This window comes from Ranitomeya variabilis, chromosome 3, assembly GCF_051348905.1.
Source record: "Ranitomeya variabilis isolate aRanVar5 chromosome 3, aRanVar5.hap1, whole genome shotgun sequence".
Taxonomy (NCBI): Eukaryota; Metazoa; Chordata; class Amphibia; order Anura; family Dendrobatidae; genus Ranitomeya; species Ranitomeya variabilis.
This window is the reverse complement of record NC_135234.1, coordinates 25,266,797-25,283,950: the sequence shown is the minus strand read 5'-3', so window position 1 is coordinate 25,283,950 and position 17,154 is coordinate 25,266,797. Positions and strand designations below refer to the sequence as shown.

The 17,154-nt window shown below is 42.8% G+C and overlaps 1 protein-coding gene across 1 annotated transcript in view; it reads left to right on the top strand.

Annotated features, from left to right (window-relative positions):
• Positions 1-6,419, top strand: part of TMPRSS3 (transmembrane serine protease 3) — a 73,235-nt gene extending 66,816 nt beyond the window's left edge. The window contains exon 14 of the mRNA XM_077299093.1: positions 6,248-6,419. Coding sequence (XP_077155208.1) covers positions 6,248-6,271 — 24 coding nt within the window. The 3' untranslated portion in view covers positions 6,272-6,419. The remainder of the gene's footprint in view (positions 1-6,247) is intronic.
• The last annotated feature ends 10,735 nt before the right edge of the window (positions 6,420-17,154 follow it).

Sequence of the window (17,154 nt, the reverse complement as noted above, 5' to 3'; positions counted from 1 at the left end):
ACACACACTTCTGAGCATCTTTTCTTTGTCATGAGGCATTTCCACTGAAGTTGGATCAGCCTGTAATTTGATTTTCCACTTTGATTTTGAGTATCATTCCAAATCCAGACCTCTATGGGATATTAGTTGTGATTTACATTGATAATTGTTATGTTTTATTGTATTGAACACATTCCACTATGTAACTGTAGCGCCCCCACTGCCGCAGGGCCGAGGGGTACCCGGTACCGGGCCTCTGCGTCTCTGTTCTGGGGTTGTCACGGTGGCTAGACCCGGTCCGTGACCCTGCTGAGGGGCGTACAATGAAGGTGGAGGTATGGTGATGATGTTATGATGTGGTGCAGGTCGCAGTAAATAACGAGGACTGTTGTGAATTCCGTTCTCGAACTCCCTCATGTGGTCATGAATGGTACTTCGGCGAGTTCTGTCCGTGGACTCCCTCTGGTGGCTGTGAGTGGAACTGCTGGTTCTGAGGTTGCTTCATCAGCTGCCCTCGTTTGCGGCTGGGCTGGCTTCTCTATTTAACTCCACTCAGATCGTTACTCCATGCCAGCTGTCAATGTATTAGTACTGGTTCAGATCTCTCTCGGATCTTTCTGATGACCTGTCTACTCCAGCAAAAGCTAAGTCCCTGCTAGTTCATTTGTTGTTCATTTTGTACTGAATATGTTTCTTAGTGCTTGCTAAGTTCTAGTCCAGCTTGCTTACATGATATTGCCTTGCTAGCTGGAAGCTCTGGGTTGCAGAGTGGCACCTCCGCACCGTGAGTCGGTGCGGGGGTCTTTTTGCACACTCTGCGTGGCTTTTTGTAGTTTTTTGTGCTGACCGGATAGATCCCTTTCCTATCTTCAGTCTATCTAGTAAGTCTGGCCTCCTTTGCTGAAACCTGTTTCATCCCTGTGTTTGAGACTTTCCTCTTAACTCACAGTTAATATATGTGGGGGGCTGCCTTTACCTTTGGGGAAATTTCTCTGAGGCAAGGTAAGGCTTATTTTCCTATCTTTAGGGGTAGTTAGCTCTTAGGCTGTGAAGAGGCGTCTAGGAAGAGTTAGGTACGCTCCACAGCTATTTCTAGTGTGTGTGTTAGGATTAGGATTTGCGGTCAGCAGAGTTCCCACTTCCCAGAGCTTGTCCTGTCTGCTAGTTTAACCATCAGGTCATTCCAGGTGCACCTAACCACCAGGTCCATAACAGAGGACACCAGGTTGCAGTCTCTTTACCTCTTTACTGAAGGCTTCAGGATCCTCAGTCCGGAATACGGTTAACCAGGCTGCGCAAGTCCGGCCGGTCCGATGGCACCTCCAGAGTTCCCTTTGCAGGTGGAAATCTGTGCCTACCTTCTAGCGCTTGTGTGTTGTGGTCCTCCCCTGCTGTGCTTACGGGATAGTCCCCACAACTGTTGTGTCTGTTTCTGAAGTTCCCTCACAACTTGATTATGATGTTCTGCTTCGTCCCCCAGATGATATGGCTAGGACGCACCCGTATGATGGGTAGGCTCGGAGGTCTTCCGGGACCCTAGAGTTGCCCCTCTCCAAATGTTGCCCCCTATGTCTTCTTAGGTGATTTGAGTGAGACAGCCCGCCTATAACTGACTGTCCCGCCGTAGGTTTGAAGTAAGGCCTGGAGCTCAATACTTCCTTGGCGTTCCGGCCACCGGCTACGCGCCTCAGTAGGATGTTGCTTCGTCTTACAGCACGACTCCTACTGGTGTTTCTCCTTGTTGCGTTGATCTCGTTTCTCACTCAGCACAATAAACCTCGCTTCTTGTCCTTTCTTGGGGTACCGCCGCGATGAAGTGCAGTTGCGGTCCCGTAACGTTCTCTCTGTTCACTAGGCCTCTGTCAGGATCCCACCCCTGACAGGGACCCCCCTGAATCTTCCCCTGCAACACCCTCTGCCACAGGATGTTGCCTGGTTCCAACCCAGTCAGCTTCTCTCTAACTTCCTATCCAACCCCCAGTTTTACCAGATTGTGAGGAGTGGCCTAATACATAGCACCCTTAGCTCCCCCTGGAGGCCAGACTCTGAAGTGTATTGGTGTCTGTGATACCTGGTCAGGTGAACTCCTTCAGTGCCATCAGACGTACCATAGCCCCCCTTAGCGGCGGAGCATCAGTACTGCAACGACCAGGACTCTGGGGCGCTGCACTACAAATAAAGATTTACAACTGGAATATTTCATTCAGAGATATCTAGGATGGGGTATTTTAGTGTTCCCTTTATTCTTTTGAGCAGTGTATATACATATGTGTGTTTTGATGAATATTTCTTTTGAAAACGATGGATAAATGACAGAATTGCTGTATATAGAAGCTCATGTTCAAATCGCACTGCATTTGGATGTAACTCGGATGCTAGGTGTGAAAAATCGATTGTACTCGCATTACACTCGTGCAACTCTTGGCAGGGAGACTAGGACCGATTTTTCATACGTTTAGTCTGACTCCGGCCTTACATGTAGTGTGCACAATCCTGTCCAACTTACCAGCCTTGCCGAAAACGGAAGGAAAAGTCAAAAATATGTCGTTGGGTGTTCGAAGAAGGGTGTGAGGACTGTGAGGCATTGTTTACCTGCTGAGGCCGGGCCCACAGTATCTGTTATCACCCTGTGTGCTCACAATGTAGAGATACTGAGCCGCACACCAATATTATCTTCTGGCTCAGGTGGATCAGATTGACATGTTTGGATTGTGGGGCCGGTGACGTTTATCTCACAGGAGGTTAGTCACCATCATGTGGACAACAGCAACCCAAAGTCCTGTAAGGGAAATGTTTCCTAAAAAATATATTTTTAAAAAAGTTTAACTGCACAAACAAAAAAAGTTTGAAAAATTACAAGTATACCTGGTTTCATCCCAGAATTTGTAAAACTTTTTTGTTTGCGTAGTTAAACTTTAAAAAGGACTTAAAGGAGCAGAATTTGTTACAGGGAGTTGATATATAAGACGATGTTTGATGGGGTCTGTAAATTGTACATACTGCCAGCCAGAGGACCAGGTAGTCATCGGAAATTTTCTTTTCAGTAGTATTTAAATGTCTTTAGGTGTTTAAGTCCCATAGATAATTTAAAACATGCAAAAAAAATATTTTTCTCAAAGATTTTGAAATTAAAAAGCAACTAAAAGATTGAATTAATCCACTTTCTCATTTATTAAATGAAAAATGTTAAAAATAATTAAAAAAAATGTGGTATCGCGACGTCAGTAAAAGTCACAACTGTTAAAATAGAAAATTATTAACAATAAATGTTGTTTTTCTGCCATCTCGCTTCCCCACTCCCCCCAAAAAAAGATCAAATAGCTGTATGTTCTTTACAGCTCTCACAAAGTGCAAACATTTTTTAAAAGTTTATTGGTCTCAGAATGGGGGAAAGCATCCCTTTTGAGTCGCCCACCAGGGCTGTGGGGTACTCGGTACCGGGTCCGGGGATGTCACGGTGGCCATGACCCTGTCCGTGGCCCTTGGCGCCCATGTTAAAGGGAATCTCTTTAAAGGGGTTTTAAGAATAAAGTTTGTGTTCATGACGCCACCTGTGGTATTCGGACAGTAGGGACCGACGCTGCTTAAAGGGTTACTCTGGGGTGATGGTATGGCAGCTAGATGGTATAACTTCCCACAGGTGAAGTCGGTCCCCAGGGCTCCCGATGTATAGGTTGAGATGGTGAATGGTGCCGTAAAGGACGAGGACGAGGTTTGCAGTCTCTTTACCTGGTTTACTGTAGCTTCAGGCAGCCACAGTCCAGGGCACCAGATCACAGGTTCAGGCAGGGTCCGGCTGGCTTGGAAGTGAATCCAGAGTCCTCTTTACCAGGTGGAGATGAAAGCCTTCCTCTAGCGCGGTGGTGTTGTAGTCCCTTACTGCCTATGGCTTCTGATAAGGTCCTCACAGTTTCTCTCTGTCCTCCATATAGGTTAGGACACAAACCCGTATGAAAGGTGACTCGAGCCTTTTTATAGGGTCTCAATCACAACCCAGGCTCTATTTGCCACTGTGCCTCCTGGGTATTAGGGTGGACAGGTAACTTGCAGTTCAGCTGTCCTGCTGGTTTCTCCTGTGCCTCCTAGAGTCTGACACAACCTCGGTCTTCCGGCTACCGGTATCTGCGCTCTCCAGGGAGGTAGCCAAGTCGCCGCTCTCCTCCCCTGGTGTCTCTCTACTGTGCTTTGCTCTCCTCCACACTTTCTACAAACTGTCCTTTCCTTCTTGGTTCTCTTTCTCCAGGAGCTGCAGCAACTCTGGCTACATGGCCCCTTCAGTCCTTCTGACACTCAACGTCTGACTGCTCTCTTCTCTGTCCTCTGACAGACTGACTGACTTCCTTTCCCTCCAGACCAGATTAAAGGGAAGTTCCCCTTAAACCGGGTTCAGAGCTCACCCTTCTGGCCTGGAGTATGAACATGTTGTGTGCATGTGATTACCTGATAAAAGGAATCCTTCATCGCTTCCAAGCGTGACATCACTCTCCTCATGAGGAAAGCAATGCCACTGTGCCAACTAGGACCCTGGGGCATCACACTTTTATTTTTTAAGTATTAAAATACATAAAATTGTTGTTTATTTGGTGTCACCATATCCCTACTGACCAATAGAATAAAATTATCTTTTTTTACTGCACAATGAGCATCTTAAACATGAACCCCCAAAATAATGGCATAAGTGCGTTTTGTTTTTTGTTTATTTCTCTCTGCATACAATTTTCTTTTTCTTTTGTATAATACATATACATGGCAAATAAAATGTTTTCACTAAAATATCACAAACAACAACATCACATGTAATATAGGACACCTGTCACAGAAGTACACATATTTGGTATCTGTGCATTAGCAATTACCCATAAAATCATGTTAATTTGTCTACAGTGAGATCATCATAGAAAAAGTTAAAAACAACGTCCAAAAATGTTGGTTTTTTTTACATATGGCCTCAGAAAAGAAAACCTATATAATAAAAATCAATCAATATGTTGTAGAGATAATATAATTGATTCAATGCACATTGAATTCTGGTTGAAATTTACGAAATTCGCAAAAACAGCAAAAAAAAGTGCCCTTCGCCTATTTACACAGTATAGAAGATTGCATCAGTCAGATAAGACTGACATTACATAGGGCGCAACAGCACTGGCTTCCTCATAATGTTTTACATCTCTCCTATCACATGTTATAGCTCAGCCAATCCGGAGGTACTATCATAGCCTGTAGAAAAGCAAAGGCAGGGAATGCAGCAGCCATTGTAGAGTGATTGTAGCAATGGCGATAGCAGAGAAACCAATAAAATATTTAATAATTATCCAGACAGTAATTAGTTGTGTAACTGAAGCACTGAAGAAGATGAGTAATACACAGATTCATTTGATAGGGGAAGAAAGATAGCAGACGTGAAAACAGCAACAGAGCCATGCTCACTGGGATTGATCAGTGATATGATGCTGCTGGCATCCATCCTGCTGCATTTGAATGATAATTGCGCATTTTTTATTAATTCCTAATACACTAGAGAGCAGCAACATGCCAGCACAATAATTATTACAGCAACTGTACAGAGCTTTTGAATTTATTGTGCAATCATTTTTGTGAAGCGTGGAATAATTGTTGTTTTTTTTAACCCTTCACCCCTGGGCAATTTTCCGTTTTTCATTTTCTCATCCCCTTCTTCCAAGAACCATAACATTTTTTTATATTTACATCAATATAGCCGTATGATGGCTTGTTTTTTTGCGGGATGAGTTGTACTTTTTGAATTACACTATTGATTTTACCATGTAGTGTACTGGAAAACAGGAAAAAAAATTACAAGTGTGACAAAAAAAAGTGCAATTTTTTTTTAGGGTTTTTTATTTACAATGTTCACTATATGGTAAAAGTGACCTGCCATTAGGATTCCCCAGATCTGTATGAGTACGCAGATGCCAAATATGCATAGTTTATTTAAGTGATGAAAAAAAATTCCAAAATTTGTATGAAAAAATTTTTTGCGTTTGTCGCCATATTCTAAGATCAGTAGTGTTTCCATTTTTAGGGATCTGGAGTTGGGTGAGGGCTTATTTTTTACACCCTTAAGCTGAGGATGAATTGAACTTAAGTTTTTAAAAAATATTTAAAAAAAAAAACACTTTACTTTATTTAACAATCCCCTTAGGGGACGTGAAGCTGCGATCGTCTGATCGTCTGTGCTATGCGTCACTCAGGATTGACTTTCTGCACAGCTTTAAATGTTCTTAATCTTCTTGGTTTCTTGTCACAGAGAGAAGAGAGGAGGATGAACTGAGGATATTCACCAGCCTCCATCATTGACTCACGTTTACAATGAAAGGAGCCCACCGAGGCGAGACCACCGACCTGTGACCGAGTGACCCTTGTCTCCTTGTATCAGTATATACGCTGTCTCTGATCCTCTGCAGGCAGAATAATCTATAATAAACCATAAAAAAATGTATTTTACATTTTCGTGAAGATATTTATTTTATCTCGGTTTCTGCCATCTTAAGCATACATTTGCGAAAAATGTGTATGGTGAGGCTGCCCGGTTTCTGCCCTTGGCAGTGAGAAGAACCTATAATTTGAAGCAAAAGAAAAAAATTAAAAGCTCAGGGGATAAAGAGTTTAATTGAAATATACCGAAATGGTGCAAAAATCCAATCTATAAGTACAGTATGTAAATAGTCTCTTATGGAGCAGGTACACAACAAGTCCTCGAAGAAAAATTAATGTAGACCAATGGCTGGCACCCCTGCATGGTGTTCTCTTCTCACTCCATGCAGGGATGCCGGCTTACTCACTGCCCCGACCCTACTGCGTGGTTCCCTCGGCGCGCTCCGGCCTTGTCCTGGTTTGTGCGCCTCAGTTCTGGCGACACTCGCTGCCCTCATCTAAAAGGGGGAGTTGCCAGGCAAAGAGTTGAGTCATTAGGTAGTTGGTGTTCTACCAGTGCAGTTGTGAGGTCTCCTGGTGCGGCCTGTATCCTGAGCCCGATTCCCTGGTCCTGGAGTGGCCAATACAGTTTTAGAAGTCCCCTGATCCCAGTGAGACCAGTGCCTGAATGTTGTCCTCTGGTTCTGGTACAGCCAGTCCTGTATCCGAAATCCCCTAGTCCCTGTGAGACCAGTGCCTGAATGTGGTCCTCTGGTTCTGGTACGGCCAGTCCTGTATCCGAAATCCCCTAGTCCCGGTGAGACCAGTGCCTGAATGTGGTCCTCTGGTTCTGGTACTGCCAGTCCTGTATCCGAAATCCCCTAGTCCCGGTGAGCCCAGTGCCTGAATGTTGTCCTCTGGTTCTGGTACGGCCAGTCCTGTATCCGAAATCCCAGTGAGACCAGTCCGGTTCACAATGTCCCCGGGTCCTAGTGCAGCCAGTGCCTGGACATTGTCCCCAGTCCGTGTGTAGGCCCTTATCCAGTGTCCTAGACCTATACACATATCCCTAGCCCGTGTCAGTGAAGACAAAACAGCTTCGCTCACTGTATACTGGCCGTTCCCAGGATTGCAGCTCAACTACCATTGAAGTGAATGATATCTGAGTTGCAGTACCTAATAATGTCCACTTCACAGTGTATGGAGCTGTGGCTCACCATCTGTGAACACTTTACTTCCAGCTGAGGTGGAAGCTTCAAACATCTAATTGGTTGGGGTGTTGGGCATAGGACCCCCATTGATCTGACATTGATGACCTTAGCTGCTTATCACAGGAGGGGGCGTAGTCGGACCAGTGCTCATGTGGCCGCTAACCACAGCAATGATAATGTTCTAGTGATAAAACCTTGATTATAAGTAAACAATAGCCCACAGCTTAAAGTGACACATCCCTGAATTCTGTGTTTTTAATTACTACCTCATGCTGTCCTCAGATCACATAGCTTTAACCCTTTCATCCCCCAGTCTGTTTTCACCTTCCTAACCAGGTCAAATTTTTCAATTCTGACCAGCGTCACTTTATGTGATAATAACTTTTGAACATTTCAACATATCCCAATGATTCTGAGAGGGATTTTTGGGATATGCTGTGCTTCATTATAGTGGTAAATTGTGGTCGATATGATTTGTGTTTACTTATGAAAATATAAAAAATTTGACAAAAAAATTGAAAATTTCACAATTTTCAAGCTTTAAATTGTTATTTCCTTAAACCAGATAGTTAGGCCACACAAAATACCGTAGTTAGTATATAACATTTCCCACATGTTTATTTTACATCAGCATCATTTTTCAAACATAATTTTTTTTTGTTAGGAGGTTAGAAAGGTTAAAAGTTAATCAGCAATTTTTTTATTTTTAAAACAAAAATTTTTTAGGGACCACCTCACAGTTGAAGTGACTTTCAGGAGCCTATGTGACAGGAAATATCAAAAAGTGACCCCGTTTTAAAAACCCTTTGACTCAGTTCAAAACCTGATCTCTTGGCAGGAAAGAAGCTGCAGAAAACAAGCATGTTTTCCTTGTTTTTTCTTGTTTTTGATGTGTTTTTTAATGCGTGTTTTGCTGTGGTTTTGGCATGCTAGGTATGCTAATAAAGTTTAGTGTTGAAAAAAAAGTCCTATTCTATAGAATCAGGTTTTGGCACAAAAAAAGCAGCAAAGCCTGATACCTGCATTTTTGGTGCGTTTTTTCAGCGTTTTTCACCACCCATTCATTTCACTGTGTGAAAAATGCTGAAAAAAACGCTGAAAGAAGTGACATGCTCCATTGTGCAAAACACCATGGAAATCACAAAATTCTGATGACAAAACAACAAGCTACAGTTAGGTCCATATATATTTGGACAGAGACATCATTTTTCTAATTTTGGTTATAGACATTGCCACAATGAATTTTAAACAAAACAATTCAGATGCAGTTGAAGTTCAGACTTTCAGCTTTCATTTGAGGGTATCCACATTAAAATTGGATGAAGGGTTTAGGAGTTTCAGCTCCTTAACATGTGCCACCCTGTTCTTAAAGGGACCAAAAGTAATTGGACAATTGACTCCAAGGCTATTTCATGGACAGGTGTGGGCAATCCCTTCGTTATGTCATTCTCAATTAAGCAGATAAAAGGCCTGGAGTTGATTTGAGGTGCGGTGCTTGCATTTGGAAGGTTTTGCTGTGAAGTAAACATGCGGTCAAAGGAGCTCTCCATGCAGGTGAAGCAAACCATCCTTAAGCTGCGAAAACAGAAAAAACCCATCTGAGAAATTGCTACAATATTAGGAGTGGCAAAATCTACAGTTTGGTCCATCCTGAGAAAGAAAGAAAGCACTTGTGAACTCATCAATGCAAAAAGACCTGGGCGCCCACGGAAGACAACAGTGGTGGATGATCACAGAATAATCTCCATGGTGAAGAGAAACCCCCTCACAACAGCCAACCAAGTGACCACCACTCTCCAGGAGGTCGGCGTATCAATATCCAAATCTACCATAAAGAGAAGACTGCATGAAAGTAACTACAGAGGGTTCACTGCACGGTGCAGCCACTCATAAGCATCAAGAATAAAAAGGCTAAAAAACATCTAAAAAAGCCGGCACAGTTCTGGAAGAACATTCTGTGGACAGATGAAACCAAGATCAACCTCTACCAGAATGATGGAAAGAGAAAAGTATGGTGAAGGCGTGGTACAGCTCATGACCCAAAGCATACCACATCATCTGTAAAACATGGTGGAGGCAGTGTGATGGCTTGGGCATGCATGGCTGCCAGTGGCACTGGGTCACTAGTGTTTATTGATGAGGTGACACAGGAATGAATTCTGAGGTCTTCAGAGCCGCCATACTGTGTGCTCAGATCCAGCCACATGCAGCCAAACTGATTGGTCGTCATTTCATACTACAGAAGGTCAATGACCCAAAACAAAGCCAAAGCAACCCAGGAGTTTATTAAATCAAAGAAGTGGAATATTTTTGAATGGCCAAGTCAGTCACCTGATCTCAACCCAATTGAGCATGCATTTCACTTGTTAAAGACTAAACTTCAGACAGTAAGGCCACAAACAAACAGCAACTGAAAACCACCGCAGTGAAGGCCTGGAGAGCATCAAAAAGGAGGAAACACAGCGTCTGGTGATGTCCATGAGTTCAAGACTTCAGGCAGTTACTGCCAACAAAGGGTTTTCAACCAAGTACTAGAAATGAACATTTCATTTACAATTATTTAATCTGTCCAATTACTTTTGGTCCCTTTAAATTCAGAGTGGCACATGTTAAGGAGCTGAAACTCCTAAACCCTTCATCCAATTTTAATGTGGATACCCTCAAATGAAAGCTGAAAGTCTGAACTTCAACAGCATCTGAATTGTTTTGTTTAAAATTCATTGTGGTAATGTCTATAACCAAAATTTTGAAAAATGTTGTCTCTGTCCAAATATATATGGACCTAACTGTATGTGCATGAGATTTCTGAAATCTCATAGACTTTGCAGGACCTGTAAAACGCAGCTGAAAATTTGCATAAAATACGCTGTAAAAGCGCCTAGTATGAACTTAGCCTTCAGGTGCTTCACAGGAATTAAAGCAATGTGGAAGAAAACATTTTAATTTTAATTTTTCCTACGAAAATGTTGATTTATCCCCAATTTTTTCATTTTCACAAATGTAACAGGAGAAAATAGACCTTAACATTTCTTGTGCAATTTCTCCTGAGTACGTCGACACCCCATATGTGGTGGAAAATTACTGTCTGGGTGCATAGCAGAGCTCAGAAAGAAAGAAGCGCCATTTGACTTTGGAGTGCAAAATTGACTGGATTAGATAGTTGATGCAATGTCGTGTTTGCAAAGCCCCAGATATGCCGAAACAAACCCACCACAAGTGACCCTACTTTGGAAACCACATCCCTGAAGGAACTTATCTAAAGGTATGGTGAGCGCCATGATCCCGCAGGTGCTTTACAGAATTTTATAACACTAAGCCATGAAAATGAATAATTTGATTTTTCAACAAAAATGTTGATTTAGCCCCACATTTTTCATCTTCACAAGGGTAAAAAGAGAAAATGGACCATATGTTGGGGAAAACTACTGTTCGAGCACACAGCAGAGCACCATAAGAAAGGAGAAATGTTTTGGGAAGTAGACTTTGCTCATATGGTTTGTGGGCATGATGGCACAGTTGTAAAACCTTTGTACTGCCCGAAGAGCAGTAACCCCCCACAAATAAACCCATTTTGGTAACTACACCCCTCAAGGAATTCATCTGGGGGTTTGGTGAGCATATTAAGCTCACAGTTGCTTCATAGAATTTTATAACATTGGGACGTGAAAATGAAAAATTACATTTTTCACACGAAAAAGTTGTTTTAGCCCCAAATTTTACATTTTCACAAAGAATAATAGTAGGAATTATAAAGCAATTTCCTCTAAATGCAGCAATACCATATATGTGGTCATATACTTCTCTTTGGGCGTACAGTGGCATGTGAAAGTTTGGGCACCGCTGGTCAAAATTACTGTTATTGTGAACAGTTAAGCAAGTTGAAAAAGAAATGATCTCTGAAAGGCCTAAAGTTAAAGATGACACAAGTGATGAGCGAGTATACTCGTTACTTTAGAGTTCCCGAGCATACTTGGGTGGTCTCTGAGTATTTCGGCGTGCTCGGAGATTTAGTTTATGTCAGTGCAGCTGCATGATTTGCGTCTGCTAGACAGCCTGAGTACATGTGGGGGTTGCCTGTTTGTTAGGGAATCCCCACATGTATTCTGGCTGTCTATCAGACGCAAATCATGCAGCTGTGGGGACATAAGCTAAATCTCGGAGGACACCAAAATACTCGGAGACCACCCAAGCATGCTCGGGAAATCTCGAGTAACGAGTATACTCGCTCATCACTATTGGGCACCCTTGAAGATTTGTGTTGTCAGACAACTTTGACCAAGGTTTCAGACCTTAATTAACCTGTTAAGGTACCGTCACATTAAGCGACGCTGCAGCGATATCGACAACGATGCCGATCGCTGCAGCGTCGCCGGAGAGCTGTCACACAGACAGCTCTCCAGCGACCAACGATGCCGGTCCCCGGGTAACCAGGGTAAACATCGGGTTACTAAGCGCAGGGCCGCGCTTAGTAACCCGATGTTTACCCTGGTTACCAGTGTAAATGTAAAAAAAAACAAACACTACATACTTACATTGCCATGTCTGTCGCGTCCCTCGCCTTCAGCTTCCCTGCACTGTGTAAGCGCCGGCCCTAAAGCACAGCGGTGACGTCACCGCTGTGCTTTGCTTTACGGCCGGCACTGACACAGTCAGTGCAGGAAGCTCTGAGCAGCAGCGCGGATGCCGGGGGACGTGACAGACATCAGAGGGTGAGTATGTAGTGTTTTTTTTTTTACTTTTACAATGGTAACCAGGGTAAATATCGGGTTACTAAGCGCGGCCCTGCGCTTAGTAACCCGATATTTACCCTGGTTGCCATTGTAAAACATCGCTGGCATCGTTGCTTTTGCTGTCAAACATAACGATACACGCCGATCTGACGACCAAATAAAGTTCTGGACTTTCAGCAACGACCAGCGATATCACAGCAGGATCCTGATCGCTGCTGCGTGTCAAACACAACGAGATCGCTATCCAAGACGCTGCAATGTCACGGATCGCTGTCGTTCTCGTTGCAAAGTCTCTTAGTGTGAAGGTACCTTTAGGGTTATGGCTTGTTCACTATCATTGTTAGGAAATTGAACCCTAATTCAAAATACCAAGGATTGTCTGTCTGCTGTCTCTAATAACATGTCCTCCCTCTACCTGAAACTAAATCTCTCTAAAACGGAACTTCTTGTGTTTCTCCCTTCTACTAACCTCACTCTACCCAACATCAAAATTACCCTGGAGGGTTCAACCATAACTCCCAAGTAGCATGCCCGCTGTCTTGGGGTCATATTCGACTCCGAACTTTCCTTTACTCCCTATATCCGATCACTCACTCGCTCTTGTCACCTGCATCTTAAAAACATTTCCAGAATCCGACCTTTTCTCACCGTTGAAACTGCTAAGACTCTTACTGTCGCTCTTATTCATTCCCGTCTGGACTACTGCAACTCTCTTTTGATCGGTCTCCCTCTTACCAAACTTTCTCTTCTCCAATCCATCTTGAATGCTGCAGCCAGAGACATATTTCTGTCCAACCGCTTCACCGATGCCTCCATCCTGTGCCAGTCATTACACTGGCTACCCATTCACTACAGGGTCCAGTATAAACTCATCTCTCTCACCCACAAAGCTCTCCACAGTTCTGCACCCCCTTATATCTCCTCTCTCATCTCTATCGCCTTACACGTGCCCTCCGTTCTACAAATGACCTAAGGCTAACATCCCCCGTAATCCGAACCTCACACCTCCGTCTACAAGACTTCTCTCGTGCTGCGCCAGCTCTCTGGAATGCACTTCCCCAGACGATCAGACTGATACCTAGCCCCGATACAGATACCACTGATGCATATCAATGCAAGCCTATCATGGGGATACACCTTATTATGGACGTCAGCCAAATCACGGGGCAAAACTCCACTACTAACAAGCTCCTACAACAAACCACGGAGTATAAATACACCCAAAGCTATTAGGTAAAAATTGTAACAAATCTTTATTAGAAATATTCTTAACAAATAAATACAAAACTGGACATACAGGGTACACTAATAGTTCATGTATGGCGGACAGAGACCACTGAAATAGCACCAGGGGGACAGAAAAAAGCCGGTGATTATCCAGGACAGGTAAATGCCATCAATCAATATATGATGTGTCCTTAAAAGCCATAGTGCTGATGGGTAACACCTGTACCTGGTAAATCAACCAATATATCTACATACCAGAAAGGGGATCAATTAAAAGTGACAAAAACAGCGTTACTTTGCAGTGCATAGTAACGTCTTAACTCGTACTGAATTTATTGTCTGTACATGTCCCCGCTTAATTGTAAAGTGCTATGGAATATGTTGGCGCTATATAAATAAAAATTATTATTATTATTATTATTAGGAAAGGCCAGGTGATGCAAATTTCCCATCTTTATAAAAACCCAGCCTCCTCTAACCTTGTGCCAAAAAACAGCAGCCATGGGTTCTTCTAAGCATCTGCCTACCACTCTGGCAATGATGGAGGCCAAAAAGCAGGAGAAGGTGTAATAGTATGCAGGTACTGAGTGTGTCACCACGGAACAGACAGACCAACAGTTGAGGGGTTTATTAACAGGAATCAGGTTCTCCTCGCAGGGAGGAAGCAGTGGAAAATAACTAGCAATAAAACAGTGCAAAAATATGGGAGTCAAACAGTGTAACAGAATTAAGCAGGATTTCTTGAGAAAAGGACACTTATCAGTCTGATGAGGACTTGCTTGAAAGGTCGTCTTCTCCAACGTAGGCGCCGAGAAACAACAGCACTTGTCGTCCCTCTGTTGTCCGTGGGCTCAGTAGTCTCTAGGAGCCTGCTGCCTGGGGTTTCGGGAGTTAATGTGGTATGCACAGGCTCTGAGTCTTTAGCTTTTACAGCACAGCTTATCCCGGAAAAACGATGGTCAGTCTATTATTAAGTCTCTCACCAGGAATCAAGGGCACTGCACTGATACCGTGGGTACCAGGGGTCACAGTCTCTGTACTGATACCGTGGGTACCAGGGGGTCACAGTCTCTACACGGGCCAATGTCTCTGCATGGGTCTCAAAGCGTCCCTCTCCAGTCACAGCAGAGTCCGCTTTCATGTACTCACAAGATGCAGTATTTCTGGGCAATCTCCCTGTATTTGTCCTCTGACCGGGAGCTCTCTCTCTCTCTTGGTGCTCAGCTGAGCCCTGCTCTGACCGCTGCTCACGCTGCTCTGCTCCTCGTGTGCACGCCTTTCCCGCTCTCTGCCCGGCTTCCTTCCTGTCCCAGTCTCTAAGTCTGCCCCCTGGGGAACCTGTAGCACAGCTCAATGGTTCTAGGCACAGAGCCGAGATGGTAACCACCCCCGGACTCTTCTTGTGCTTCACCTCCTTACATTGGCTATAAGAAATATTTTTTGTGAAATCAATCTAGTTCAGTGCAAAAAAATGGCAGGAAATTAAAAAAGTGCAGCGCACATGAACACCGCAGTATAATTGAGGAAAAAAGTACATATATTAGATCAAAAGAGATACTAGTGCTCAGATGGGAACAGAGAAATGGTACAAACAGAATAAACCTATGCCCCCACAGTGTATAATTGCGATGGTTATAAAAATATGTTAAACCCTGCCATAGTTAACGATAAAAAAAAAAACTAAGTATGTTTCAGGTGAAACACAGAGATAGAGAACAATAAGGAATCTTATTGGCTATAAGAAGATAGCAAAAAGTTTTCAAATTGCCCTTTCCTCAGTTCGAAATGTAATTAATAAATGGCTGTTACCAGGAACAGTGGAGGTCAAGATGAGGTCAGGAAGACCAAGAAAAATTTCAGTGAGAGCTGTTCGTAGGATTGCTAGAAAGGCAAATCAGAGCCCCCGCTTGACTGCAAAAGACCTTCAGAAAGATTTAGCAGACTCTGGAGTCGTGTTACATTGTTCTACTGTTCAGAGACACCTGCACAAATATGGCCTTCATGGAAAAGTCATCAGAAGAAAACCTCTCTTGTGTCCTCATCATAAAATTCAGCATCAGAAGTATGCAAGAGAACATCTAAACAAGCCTGATGCATTTTATGGATGCTCCATTTCTGGGGTGGCTGATGTTCATAGTCTGAGAGAGGGTCAATATCCATGGCCCCTTCCTAAACTATTAATATCAGTCTGAATCTGTCTGCTTAGCCTTTGGTGGTAATATCATTATTTGGAGGGGTCTCCCGTACATTAACCAGTAAAGGCAAAGAAAACAGCGGTGAGCTGATATCAATAGCATGAGAAACATTATGGCTATTGGCCCCTTCCCACAATATTAACATCATCCCCCAGTTGTTGGCTTTCCCTCAACTGGTTATGAAAATTAAGGAGGACCCCAAGCAATTTTTTATTAATCTATTTAAAAAATGAATACAATTACTGAACACACATGTCACTCTGACAGCTCATGTATACACGGATGTCACATATGTATACACTGATGGCACATGGACACGGACCACGGATCTCACCAAACTGGTTTTTCCTGTACATGAATCACCAGGACATATGAAGGAGGCCTTACGGTGTTCATAAAATGGCTTAAATAATATGGCAGTTTTATACATTGGTTTATTCCAGTCACTGCGATACCAAATATGTGTACTTTTTTGCCTTTACTTTTTACAGAAAAAGAGCATATTTACTCACAAAATATTTTCAGATTTTTTTTTCATACTTTTGCTTTCATTTTTTAACCTGTTTATAAACTTTACTTCACTTTTTTAACTAGTCCAAGGATGGGACATCAACTTTCCCTGGACTGATCATAGATCGAATACTCTGCAATGCTTTCACATGACACAGGCCTAGCTGTTCCTGGTGTTGTGGCGGCGGCTGACGGCTTGTAATGCTCATTTGCGGAGCTGCTCTGTCTTCTGATAGTGGTCTCAGCAGGGTACTACACATTCGCTGAAGAGAGCAACTAATCGGAGGAGGTGCTGGGTGTCAGAACTCAACCTATCAGGCATTGATGAGCTACCCTAAGGATAGGTCATCAATGATAAAATAGTGGACAACCTTTTTAACTAACCCAGGAAAAAAAAAAAAACAAGATCTCATTGGGATACGTCAAAGGAAAAATAAAAAACCGTATAGCTTTGGAGTTATGGACCGTAAAAAAAAAAAGAGAAAAAATACCAAAACCGGCTTAGGTGGGAAAAGATTACAACATACAGCCTTAACTTTATGGTAAGCAAAAAATAACAACTTAACATGAACTCTGGGTGACAGATCAAAATTGATTTTATTTTGAGCAAAACTATGTATAAAACAAAACAAAACAAAAAAAAATTATGTTAATTTCCCAAAACCCTTTTTTACTAATACTTCTCAAGAAATCAGCAATAGATTGATGAAAATTTACAACAGTAAATGCTATTTTACTCCAAGGTAAATCTAAGACTCCGATGTTTGTCCACTGAGCTCAATAGACTTTGGAATGAATTAGATTATAAAGAAAAAAAAATCTGATACTGAAAAAACACCGATTGTGACAATAAATCTCGCTCCGTCTGCTTCAATAGATTTTGACTATCGGGTCCTTTCCATGGATTTTTAATTTTTCTCTATGAAA